Source organism: Eumetopias jubatus, unplaced genomic scaffold, assembly GCF_037043125.1.
Source record: "Eumetopias jubatus isolate StellerSeaLion01/CBP00866 unplaced genomic scaffold, mEumJub1_p1.0 scaffold_7, whole genome shotgun sequence".
NCBI classification, from domain to species: domain Eukaryota; kingdom Metazoa; phylum Chordata; class Mammalia; order Carnivora; family Otariidae; genus Eumetopias; species Eumetopias jubatus.
This window is the reverse complement of record NW_028274813.1, coordinates 15,140,034-15,153,355: the sequence shown is the minus strand read 5'-3', so window position 1 is coordinate 15,153,355 and position 13,322 is coordinate 15,140,034. Positions and strand designations below refer to the sequence as shown.

At 37.6% G+C, this 13,322-nt stretch overlaps 1 protein-coding gene across 8 annotated transcripts in view; it reads left to right on the top strand.

Moving 5' to 3' along the window:
- The window catches only part of ZC3H14 (zinc finger CCCH-type containing 14), a 47,715-nt gene that overhangs the window by 5,318 nt on the left and 29,075 nt on the right, over window positions 1–13,322 (top strand). For all 8 annotated transcript variants that reach the window (XM_088024486.1, XM_088024485.1, XM_028098088.2 and 5 more), the window contains exons 3-9: window positions 3,741–3,855; window positions 6,042–6,082; window positions 6,944–7,139; window positions 7,485–7,914; window positions 8,610–8,770; window positions 9,157–9,257; window positions 11,005–11,160. In XM_088024486.1, the coding sequence (XP_087880612.1) occupies window positions 3,741–3,855; window positions 6,042–6,082; window positions 6,944–7,139; window positions 7,485–7,914; window positions 8,610–8,770; window positions 9,157–9,257; window positions 11,005–11,160 (1,200 nt within the window). The remainder of the gene's footprint in view (window positions 1–3,740; window positions 3,856–6,041; window positions 6,083–6,943; window positions 7,140–7,484; window positions 7,915–8,609; window positions 8,771–9,156; window positions 9,258–11,004; window positions 11,161–13,322) is intronic.

Here is a 13,322-nt window from a genome sequence, read left to right as displayed (position 1 = left end):
TCTGAGTATTTATTTTCAAGGCATGGGGTGGCGAACAACTCTTAGGAGTGATAACTTCTCATTTGTGTTCATATTTAAAATGGAGCACTTCAGTGGGAAGGCGATTACGGTTCAGAGCAGTCCTTCATTCACATTTTATTTTTTATTTAAAAAAATTCTTTTAGTATAGTTGACCGTTTCGTTCACATTTTAGAAGCCTGAGCTTTGCATAAACCTCCAAAACACTCACTTTTTTCCCAGTATAGATTTCAAATAAATTTGAGAAGTTCGAAATCTGTGGAAACGTATCATGAACACATTAATTTTTCATTAGATTCTTATTTTCTGTTTTGTATACTGAGAAAACTATGAATTTCCGATGGCTTTGTTGAGATATGATTAGTATGTTAACATTGGTATATTAAACTGCGTATTTAAAGTGTACAATCCGGTAAGTCTTGACAAATACACATGATAATTAGACTAATGAACGTATTCATTACTCCCAGAAGTTCCCTGGGGCTCCTTTTTATCCTTCCTTTCCACCTTTCCCTGCCTTGACCCTGTACTGGAGCAGCCACTGATCTCACCTAGAATGTTAGAAAATGCAAGCTAGGGCACCTGGGTGGCTCGGTTGGGCAACTGCCTTTGGCTCAGATCATGATCCTGGAGTCCCGGGATCGAGTCCCACATCGGGCTCCCTGCTCGGCAGGGAGTCTCCTTCTCCCTCTGACCCTCTTCCCTCTCGTGCTATCTCTCATTCTCTCTCTCAAATAAATAAATAAAATCTTTAAAAAAAAAAGAAAATGCAAGTTAATAGAGAGAAAGAAAAGAAAGAAAGAAAATGTGCTTTCCTGTCACTATTAGCTCTCTCTTTCTCCCTTTCTCTCTCTCTCTCTTTCTTTCTTTCTTTGACAGGGCGTGCACCAGCAGGAGGAGTGGCAGGCAGAGGGAGAAGGAGAAGCAGGCTCCCCACTGAGCAGGGAGCCTGATGCAGGACTTGGTCCCAGGACCCTGGGATCATGACCTGAGCTGAAGGCAGACTCTTAACCCACTGAGCCACCCAGGCGCCCAGGAAAGCACATTTTCATCATTGACATTGTGAGGGAGAAAATCTGTGAAGGCTGGCAAAGCATTCTAACTTTTTTTGTTCACCTTTCCTGGGTTACCAATGGTAGTCCATAGGAGGTAGGTACACTTTGCATAAATAGGCTACCAGGCTTATTGCTGTAATTGCCAGAAACAGTGGGAACCTTTTGATACTGTGCAAAGTATTATAAATGGCTTCTTGTTCCCACTTATATTGCCTCACATTTGCATGATTTCATTAAATATTCAGATTTCTTCAACAGAACAAAAAGGCAGCCTACTGAATGGGAGAAGATATCTGCAAATGATACATCTGGTAAGGGCTTCATATCCAAAATGTATAAAAAACTTATATAACTTAACACCAAAAAAAAAATCCATTTAAAAAACGGACAGAGGACCTGAACAGACATTTTTCCAAAGAAGACATACAGATGGCCAACAGACACATGAAAAGATATTAACATCACTAGTCATCAGGGAAATGCAAATCAAAACCACATATATCACTTTACATCTGTCAAAATGGCTGGAATCAAAGAGACAAGAACTTTGCAAGGATGTAGAGAAAAAGGGACCCTCATTCCATTGGTGGGAATGCAAATTGGTGCAGCCACTATGGAAAACAGTATGGAGGTTCCTCAAAAAAATTAAAAATAGGGGCACCTGGGTGGCTCAAGTCGGTTGAGCATCTGCCTTCGGCTCAGGTCATGATCCCAGGGTCCTGGGATTGAGCCCCACAGCGGGCTCTGCTCAGCAGGAACCTGCTTCTCTCTCTCCCTGGCACTCCCCTTGCTTGTACTCTGTCTCTCTGTCAAGTAAATAAATAAAATATTTAAAAAAATTAAAAATAGAAGTACTATATCCAGTAATTCCACTATTGGGTATTTACCCAAAGAAAACAAAACCACTGATTCGAAAAGAACATGCTTCTCTATGTTATGTTGTAGCATTATTTACAATAGCCAAGAAATGGAAGCAGCCCAAGTGCCCATTGATAGATGACTATATAAAGAAGATAAGAGGGCACCTGGGTGGCTCAGTTGGTTCAGTGACTGCCTTCAGCTCAGGTCATGATCCTGGAGTCCCGGGATCGAGTCCCACATTGGGCTCCCTGCTCAGTGGGGGGTCTGCTTCTCCCTCTAACCCTCTTCCCCCTCGTGCTCTGTGTCTCTCATTCTCTCTCTCTCAAATAAATAAAATCTTAAAAAAAAGATAATATATACGTGTGTGTATATGTTTATAATGGAATATTATTCAGCCTTTAAAAACAAGGGGATCTTGCCATTTACGACAACATGGATGGAGCTAGAGGGTATTACACTAAGTCACACAGAAAGGCAAATACCATATGATCTTACATGTGGATTCTAAAAAAATGGGCACCTGGCTGGTTGAGTCAGTAGAGCATGTGACTCTTGATCTCAGGGTCATGAGTTCAAGCCCCATGTTGGGTGTAGAGATTACTTAAGTAAAAAATAAAAAAACTAAAACCAGCCCTGACTCTTAGATACACAGAACAAATTGGTGGTTGCCAGAGGGGCGGTAGGTGAGGGATGGGTGAACTAGATAAAGGGGATTAAGAGGTACAAATATCTAGTTATCAAATAAGTCATAGATGAAAAGTACAGCACAGAGAGTATAATCAGTTTTGTAATAACACTGTAAGGTGACACTAACTCTCCGGAGGGAGGGTTGCCACCTAGACTAAAATTTCTTTGCAACATTTTTTTTTGTTAGTAAAATTGCAAGAGATCTAAATATCCACTGACATAAAATGAGTAAATTGTATATTCATACCAATAGAGCAGTAAAAAATTTAGATTTCTCTTCATTTGTAGATTGGGCTAAGTATATTTGTGCTTTTCTTGAACTGGATTTTTGATAATTCTCCTTGAAACAAATGTTTTATAGTACTTTTTTTGTCTGATAGTACTTCTGAAATGAACCTTTCTGCCTACTTAGAAATACGAATCTTTAAGGTACTAAATCGGAAGGAATTTTTTTGGTGGGGATTAGAGTTCTTGATAAATGCCTTTGCTTCCTTATCTTCTTGCTGTGGTGGTTTTGTTTTTGTTGTTTTTGGTCCTAGACCTCACCTTCATAATCATTGTGTTAGGAGCGTATGAGGATAAAACAGTGAATGAAGTTGAAATTATTTAAATACATTTTTTAAATGATGAGAGTGCTTGGGTGGTTTTAGTTTATTTGCTGTTGGTGCAAATTGGTTACCCTGAGATAATAGAAATCTGCCTTTACTGAGGATAAAGATGTTCTCTTGAGAAATGAGTATCATTTTGAAACAGATAAACATAAAACTGGACAAAACTCAGTTAAACTTTCTTGAGGAATGTCCATATGCTTTCTGGAAGCTTCTCTGAAATTGATGAGCATTATTAAAAAGATAAAAAGACAATACACTCTCAAGTTTGATACTGTAATTCACAATATCTAGTTTTATAAGTATTTGTTAGTTATTCCTAATTCCCATCCTTCTAGTAATTGAAATACCTATGTAATGAAGAGGGGAAAAACTATACTTTCTTGTCCAACATAATTCTAGTAGAGCTGAGATACTAATTTTTAGAGCTATATTTTCAAGTACATTGACTTAAGTAGAAGACAATATTGAGGAAAACATAAAGTTTTTATATACTTTTCCTTTTAACTAGATGAAGAACTTCCTGATTACATTATGGTGATGGTGGCCAACAAGAAAAGTCAGGACCAAATGACAGAGGACCTGTCCCTGTTTCTAGGGAACAACACAATTCGATTCACCGTATGGTATGTTTCTGAATTTTTACCCCTTAGACCAAAGTTTGTCACAAGTCAGAGTAGGTAGTCTGTCTGAAAAGAGGTTCTTTACAGGAGAGTCAGATTCACTGTGGAGAGGGAGGTAGTGAGCCATGAGAGCACAGCTTCTGGAGCCAGACTCCTGAGGTTGAATCCTGGATCTGCCTCTTGCCTTGGTTTTTCTGTTTGTAAAATGGGATTAATAAATCCCCTTTATAGGACTGTTGTAAGGATTAAATGAAAAAGTACGTGTAATGAACTTGTAGCTGTGCCTGGCCCATGGCAAGTCCTTAGTCTATCTTAATTGCAGTTGTTATGTTTCTTTTGTAAATGTTTGCATCTTATTCCTTTCCCCCAACCAAAACCAGTTTACATGTATTTTGGGGGCTGGGTTGACTTCCTAAATTGCTTTCTCTAATGAGTTAACCTTTAGGAGGCAAAATTTTTGGACAAAATTTCAAATCATTTTTAAAAGTTTGGAACTTTCTGAAGTTTAGAATTTTAAAAAGACAATTTTATGTTCAAATATAAATTCGTGTTATTTTCAGTGTTCTTTTTCAAACCAAGTATTGTCTTTAGTTTAGAAGAGTGACTTAAAAGCATAAGATTCAATTTAAGAAGGCAGGTTTGAGGTAGAACGAGGGTGGCGGGAGGGTAATCATGTGACTGAGAATAGATCAGGAAGTACTCCTATAAGCGCCCTCACTCTGGGAACCACCAATTACAACATAAGTTAATAATGGAGCAAAAGTTGAGTGAGCAGAGTGGTCTGCTTGCTTTGGATGGCAAGAGACTGGGAGAGGTAATAGGCATTAAAGAGGGATATGAAACTGGTTAATTTCTTGCCTTTAAACTAAAGTTTATCTTGAAGGTGTTTTTGCCCCTGTGGGCCACTATATGCTTTGCAAGTCTTGTGAAGTTTTCTTGAAATTCAACACAGAATTCTTTATGTTGTTTAGATTATACAGTTTTGTATGACATTCAGTACAGTGGTTGATCCTCACATTTTTTGGTACAGCCAACTACTGCAGAGGGGTTGTCCTAACCCACTCATTACACTTAGTCCCCAGAATTTACCAAAAAAGAGAGAGAGAGAGACTGTGGTACTTTTGACTGGGGAAGTTATCATGAGTACGTTTTTTTTTTTTTAACTCTTCTGCATTCCAGGTATTTGTTCTGTTTCATATACATGTTTTATGACTTGACTTTTGGTTCAACCTTTGTATCACTTTTTGGGTTTGAGTCCCACTAGTATACTATGGAAGATTGACCTAGAGATCCTTTCTTAGATAACTTGATGGAAGGCTTGGGACAAATTTCTTACATAAAGGACTAAATGAATTTGAATTTAAAATCGAATTAATTCAATTTTCTCATCTTGCCATAAATTCCTTAATATGTACTGATGCAAGTTACGGTGTCTCTGTTTGAACTCTTTATTTCCCTGGTTAAATGTTCATTGACATCAGCCTGAAATGGACTATTACGATTGTTTGGAGCCCTGCAATAATTGTGTCCAAGGGGACAGTAGCATGTGACTGGGTTCTGGGTGAGACATCATAATGAGATATTTCTGGTATTTTCAGGAGGTACGGCTCTTGGAAGGGATTGTAAGGCAAATTTGCTTTGCATATAACTACTAAAATAGGGTATATTATAAGCAAGGTGATAACCTGTGCTTGTTTACAGCATTAGTAATGAAGTGATATGTTTTGATACTATTTTTCAGGTTTTTTCACCTCTCAGAATTAAGTTGTTCCAGAAACCATATAAATAAACTCTGCTTAAGTAATTGTAGTAATAAGCTGTATTACATATTTCTGATATTTTATCTTTTACCATATGCTACACGGAGTTTTTAGTCCTTATAAAACAAAATTACATTCTTTGTAGATCAAGACTGTGGTCAGATAATATCTTTGCCCTTATTTGTACAGAAGATGTTGAAAGTAATGATGAAAAAATAATGATTTTTGTTTGGCTTCTATAGTATTCATATAAGCCTTTTTAAAAAATGTGGCATTTCTTTAACTTTGATACTTTTTGTCCATTAATTACCATTTATCAATATTTATATCTGAAGGAAGATTCTATAATGTCATCAAATTTCAAGTGATAGTTGAAATAAAATCTTGATTGAGGGAAGCTTTAATATTTTTGTTTTTTTTTTCTTTTAGGCTTCATGGTGTGTTAGATAAACTTCGCTCTGTTACAACTGGTAAGATTCATTCAAACGTTTGGAATTTACTGTAGCATTTTCTTTTAAGATCTTATTTATTTGCAAGATAGTGAGATCACGAGCAAGGAGAGGGGCAGAGGGAGCAGCAGACTCCCCGCTGAGCAGGGAGACCGATGTGGGGCTTGATCCCAGGACTCTGGGATCATGACCTGAGTCGAAAGCAGACACTTAACCAACTGAGGCACCCAGGCGCCCCTAACATTTTCTTTCCAAGCCATTTACACTGCTTTGGAAAAAAATCCCATAAATTTGAAAATAATAGTTTCTTGGAACTTTCTTAGCTCATGAATTATGAATTCAAGAGCAATAAATTTAACATAAAGATAATTTAAACAAGGGAAGGGAAACTATGCAATTTATCCTAAGGAGATAATTGTAAATGTGTGTAGTGTTTTTAGCTTCAGGGATGTTTTAATATTTTATTTATTTAGTTTTAAAGATTATTTATTTGAAAAAGAGAGAAAGAGAGCATGCATGAGAATGTGGAGGGAGTACAGACGGAGAGAGAGGATCTCAAGCAGACTCTGTGCTAAGCACAGAGCCTGACATGGCGCTCAGTCCCACCACCCATGAGATCACGACCTGAGCCGAAATCACTAGTCGGTTGCTCAACTGACTAAGCTACCCAAGCGCCTTGAGGATGTTTTAATATTTTATATTGGAAAATTACTTAAAAGTTCAGTAATAGTAAATTGAATTAATTATTAACTACGTGTGGAGTAACAATCAGCCATTAAAAATGTTGTGGTAGAACACATTGCTTTTAAATTGGTGATGAAGAAGGGAAAGGTTGAAAGTTAATAAAAACAGCTTAAAAGGACCATGTGTTTCTCTTTCCAGACCCTTCCAGTCTTAAGTCTTCTGATACTAACATCTTTGATAATAACGTGTCTTCAAACAAGAGCTGTTTCAGTCGGGGAGATGAGAGAAGGCATGAAGCCGCAGTGCCGCCTCTTGCGGTTGCTAGCACTAGACCTGAAAAAAGAGATTCCAGGGTTTCTACTAGTTCACAGGAGCAAAAAACCACTACTGTCAGGTAAGAGTCCTGTGTAGACCTGCTGTGGGTAGATGGGTATGTGTATGTGACCTTGACATTAGTTTTTAGATCTTTAAATTTTTGTTTTCAGAAATTTTTGGAAATACTGAGGTGGTTGTGAGCAATTTTTTTTTTTAATAAGATAATGATAAGACCTATGTATGATTATCTTTTACCTCAAATATAGTAAATCAAAGTTTTAAAAAAAGTAATTTTAAAGTAGTTTTTAACGGAATACGTAAAGGGAGTATCTAAACTTTTTCATTAAAATTTAAGTATTTGAAGATTTGAAGATACTGCTCTTAGTTGGTTAAAATTTTGTGTGTGTATTGTTTTTAAAAATAGACAGACTTACGATGATGGAGCTGCAACCCGATTAATGTCAACTGTGAAGCCTCTGAGGGAGCCAGCACCCTCTGAAGATGTGATTGATATTAAGCCAGAACCAGATGATCTCATTGATGAAGACCTCAATTTTGTGCAGGAGAATCCCTTATCTCAGAAAAAACCTACAGTGACACTTGCATATGGTTCTTCTCGCCCTTCTATTGAAATTTATCGACCACCTGCAAGTCGAAATGCAGATAGTGGTGTTCATTTAAACAGGTTGCAATTTCAGCAGCAGCCAAACAGTATTCATGCTGCCAAGCAACCTGATACACAGAACAGCCGGGTATATGAAACAGGACGTTTGTGTGAACCGGAAATGCTTAACAGCTTAGAAGAGACTTATAGTCCTTTTTTCAGAAACAACTCAGAAAAAATGAGTATTGAGGTTTGTGTGTGTGTGTGTATCTATCTATCTATCTCTCTCTCTTTTTTTTTTAATTTTTAAAATTATTTTTTTAAGTAGGCTGCATGCCCATCATGGGGCTTTTGAACTTATAACCCTGAGATCAAGAATCACATGCTCTACTAACTGATCCAGCCAGGCCCCCCTGCATATGCTTATAAATTCTGGCTTCTTAGGCTGAAAATTGGCATTTCTTAAAACTGACTTATCTGAAATAACTAAACACATATTGCAAGTTTACTTTAAACTGATTTCTATGCTACTCAACGTACTACACCAGATTTTCCTCTCCACAGCTGGCTTCTATAGATATTTTACATCTTGTTTACCTTCCTGGGATGCCAACATTTGAGATAACTGTAACCTTACCTTATAATTTTGGTGGAATTTTAGGTCAGTTTTAGATTTTCCACAGCAGTTAACTAGGAAGCAACTAAGTAATTCCATTTTATGAGTTTCCTCACCGGTGCTATATTCTGCTGTTTATAAATGAATGTAAAGCACTAGTTTTTGTTTTAGCTAATGACTGGCTCTTAGGATAATATTTACTTTTATAAGAAACCAAGAAATAGCTTGTGAATTCTTAACGTGATTGGCCTTTTCTTGGGAAAAAAAATACTGTGGTAGAACTTTGTTTTTTCTCTGAGACAGGTAAGCGTAAATTTATCTGATTGCAGGAAGAAAACTTTCGGAAGAGAAAGTTGCCTGTGGTAAGTTCAGTTGTTAAAGTAAAAAAATTCAATCATGATGGAGAAGAGGAGGAGGAAGATGATGACTGTGGGTCTCGTACAGGAAGCATCTCCAGCAGTGTGTCAGTGCCAGCAAAGCCTGAAAGGAGGTACCTTGACCATTGTCTGTAAATTAATCTTTAATTGCCTGATGGAATCTTCTGGGTTTCTTGAAGGAGGATATCATGAAAATAAAATTTTAATAGCATGTAAGATTTTTCTGTTGGTTTTTGAGAAACAGATTAATGAAAGAGGAGTTGCTTAAAATTGGAATAGATTGCAGAAAATACTAAAAACTGGAATATGGTGGGGGGAGGGGGTGATCCAGACTCATTATTTAAAAAGTTAAAAGGTTCCAATCTAGTTGACATTTCCTAAAAACTACACCTAGTCTGTACAAAACCTAAGAGAAGGCTGTAGCAAAGGCCTAATGGATAGCTAGCATGTGAAGAACTCAAATCTAAAATTTAATCAAAATACTTTTAACTTTTTTTAGACCTTCACTTCCACCTTCTAAACAAGCTAACAAGAATCTAATTTTGAAGGCTATATCTGAAGCTCAAGAATCTGTAACAAAAACAACTAACTATTCTACAGGTAATTTAAATATATTATGTTTACATTAAGGGAGTTTTCTTTAATTCTTGAGGAAGTTAGAATTGATTGCTTCCCAAGTTGTGGTATAGTAAAGACACTTGCCGGATGTCAGGACCAAGAAGAGGTTCAGAGAAGAACGGTTTTAGAAGGAGATCACTTTGAGAAACTTCCAGCTGTCAGTGTAATTTAGTTCTTTGAGCAGCTGTGTAATGCCTTTTATTCCCTCTTTCTAGTGTGTGTGAAATATAAAATTTTTATAGGGAGTTTTGATAAAGGTGGGACTTTCATATTCATGGCATTGGAGTTAGCATTTGATAGAAATTTATGATCTATAAAAGGGAGCAGAGTTGGATATTAAGAGGTCAGGGTTAGAAAAATTTGGCTAGTGCATGAGCAGATTGGCTTCTTTGCTTTCAGTAGAGCCCATTAAGGAATATAAGGCAGAGAAGACTCATTTGTGATGTTCCTTCCCTAGTCCTAGTGGAAGTACTAAATTATTTTATGAGAGAATATAAAGGTATTGCATGTTTTTAAAACAAAGGAAATAAGTCACATATAATCTGACCTTACAGAAAGCTTGTTCTGAAATCAAACTAAATCGTGGGTGCCATATTGCTATAAATTCTGTACTCTGCCCCACGTGCTGAAGCCAGTGTGTAAAATTTTCGGTTAATAAAAACTGATGATTGCCCACTCTAAAAATTTTTATTTTATTTTTGCTATGGATTTGATGACTGTTCTTTTAGCATTTTTCTGCTTTTTCATTCTCTTTTGTATCTCTTTTTGTGACCCCTTCCTAAAGTGGAAGTAAATTATGTTATCAGCTTTTGAACCTCATAGGTATCCTGTTGCTTCTCCTTTCTAACTTAACCTTGAACATAAACAGGTTTTGGCATATATAAGGGTTATCAGGCAAAGGCCAAAACTAGACCTGATGTATTTACATTTCATTTCTTTGCCTTTCCACAATTGAGTAGTTTTTTGTGTTTTTTTTTTTTTTTAAGGTATTATTTATTTGAGAGAGCATGAGCAGGGGTGGTGGGGAGAGGGAGAAGCAGGCTCCCCGCTGAGCAAGGAGCCCTATGCTGGGCTCGATCCCAGGACCCTGGGATCATGACCTGAGCCAAATTGAGTCAGATGCTTAACCAACTCAGCCACCCAGGTGCCCCCCTGTTTTTATAATAGTGGAAGATTCCCCACATATTTTTGAGAACTAGCATTGAAGTTCATTCTTGACCTATATTATGTAAATTATAATTTTTTAAAGTTGTTACATGATCATGAAGCAAAGTTTAAACTACATTTGGTTGGGGCGCCTGGGTGGCTCAGTCGTTAAGCGTCTGCCTTCAGCTCAGGTCATGATCCCAGGCTTCTGGGATCAATCCCCACATCGGGCTCTCTGCTCAGTGGGGAACCTGCTTCTCCCTCTCTCTCTGCCTGCCGCTCTGCCTGCTTGTGCTCTCTCTCTGTCAAATAAAATCTTTAAGAAAAAAAAAAAACTACATTTGGTTAAAAATGAATACATATATGTGGCAGTGTATTTATGGCATGTGGTTTAAAATGTATAGATGAAGCAGGTATCTATCTTTCTGGAATATTATAAGAAAAAAGTGTTATCTGTGAACTGTTTCAAATTTTTCATATGTTCTAAACTCAAGGAGGCATTTATGTTTAAGAGGACATATTCACTGCTCAGTTTTGATGTATTACTGCATCTGCATTTCCCATCTTTTTTCCTTTTAAAAAGTCTCACAGAAACAGACACTTCCAGTTGCTCCCAGAACTCGAACTTCTCAAGAAGAATTGCTGGCAGAAATGGTCCAGGGGCAAAGCAGGACCCCCAGAATAAGTACCCCCATTAAAGAAGAGGAAACAAAGGGAGATAATATAGAAAAAAGCCAAGGTAATAATTTAAATAACATGTCATTCTCTACTCTTACACTTTCTCATGAGGCTTTAAACATTTGCCAGTGGGTGTTTATGAAATGTTAGTTCTATGAGAAAACTGCTCATTAGGCCCAAAAATAGGATGAGAAGGCACCATGAGGAAAGTCTAAGCCTACACATTTCAGAATTTTTATAAGTCTTTTTATTATAGAAATTTTTAATGTTTTTAAAAGTGGGAAGAATAGTGCAATGAATTCCCATGAACCCAGTTACCTAGCCTTAATAATTACCAGTATTTTGTTGGTCCTAAGAAAGTTTCTACTTAGAGATACATAGATACTTGCATTTTTTCTTCTTTTTATTAATCCTACCCCTGTTCTCTTGAACTGGGAATTGCATCTTTAAATCTCCTTTCTTAACATCCTTTCTTTGACCTGGTCAATTGTCCCAGTGACCCTACTTTATTCTTTTGCTGCTGGCAAACTGCAGTTAGCCTCGAGCTGATCTTTCTGTGTCCTTTCTTTCATCCCCCACTAACTCCATCTCCAGTACACTTTGCCTGTGTAAAGTGTGCTCTGATCATGTGACTTCTTCTTGAGAGCATTATAACTTTTCCACCTCATGCATTGTCTGGGATTGATGCCAACAGCTTGGCCTTTAGGCAGTTTGGCTGTCTGGTCTCTGGGCCTGCCCAGTCATTTTCCACTGCTCTCCGACCGCTTCTCTTCCTATCAAAAAAGGTCCTAGTTTCCATCTTTTTCTTTTCTGTTGAGAGCTAAATTAGAAAACCCCATCAAAACTGAATGCTCGTCATGTTATTTCTGACTTGCACTTTTCTAATGCTGACATGCATTTTTTCATTCCTCCTTAACCGTGTTCTTGAAACTGTTTCAGGTTCATTTCAAATTTATTTGTTTCATGAGGCCTTAATGATTCCATTCTGTATTTGTCTCTTCATTCTCTCTTTAAAAAAAAAAAATCCTTGTGCATTTTGCCATGTCAGCATTATGTGCAAATCCAATAAATGATGGACCTGAGAACAGGAAAATTCTGAAACAGCCAGTAGGTACTAACTAGAAAGTGTAAATGGGCCAATTTGTAAAGAGCAACTTGAAAGCATTTGAGCTTCAGTGAGGGTAAGAATTGCAGTGTATTGAAGCCCATCTGACAGGTTTAAATCCAAGATTTCATATATTTTTTTAAAGATTTTATTTATTAGAGCACGAGCAGCAGGGAGGGGTGGAGGGAGAAGCAGACTCCCCACTGAGCAGGGAGTCCGATGTGGGACTCGATCCCAGGATCTGGGATCATGACTTGAGCCGAAGGCAGATGCTTAACCGACTGAGCCACCCAGGCACCCCCATGATTTCGTATTTTTTAAAAGTAAATTAATTGGTCACCTTCTAGAGGTATAATAGATACTAATTCATTGTGTTGAAAACTGGATAAATAAAATTATTGAGCATGCTGTCTTTCCGTTAAAGAATGGTATCCCTGTATAACCAAATAGTATAGGAGTTAAGATCTGCTTTTGTAAATACAGTTTTATTGGACTCATTCATGTATATATTGTCTCTTGCTGCTTTTGTACTATATCCAGAGTTGAATATAGCCGATGAGGAAAGCACTTTTTTTTTTTTTAAGATTTTATTTATTTGTTTGACAAAGAGAGATACAGCGAGAGAGGGAACAGAAGCAGAGGGAGTGGGAGAGGGAGAAGCAGGCTCCCCGCAGAGCAGGGAGCCCAATGTGGGGCTCGATCCCAGGACCCTGGGATCATGACCTGAGCCGAAGTCACTTAACGACTGAGCCACCCAGGCGCCCCCCCTTTTTTTTCTCTAAAGTAAACTCTGTGCCCAGTGTGGAGCTTGAACTCATGACCATGAGATCAAGAGTTGCAGTCTTCAGACTGAGCCAGCCAGGCACCCCTAGAAAAAGCATTTTTAAAAACTCCTCCAGCTAATAAGTAAAAACAGAATGATAGGATTATAGCTTGTTGGGTTCCCCCCCCCCCTCAACTCAGTGAATTAATCTAGGCACTGATGATTAATGGCTACTAAAAAAAGCAAAATAGTCATTTCATGCCTCCAGATGAAAGAATAAAACTACCTTAGTCTTGGCAGCAGGTCTTTCTGCCCATAGGTCCTGTCCCCATGCTTTAATAAAATCACTGTTTTG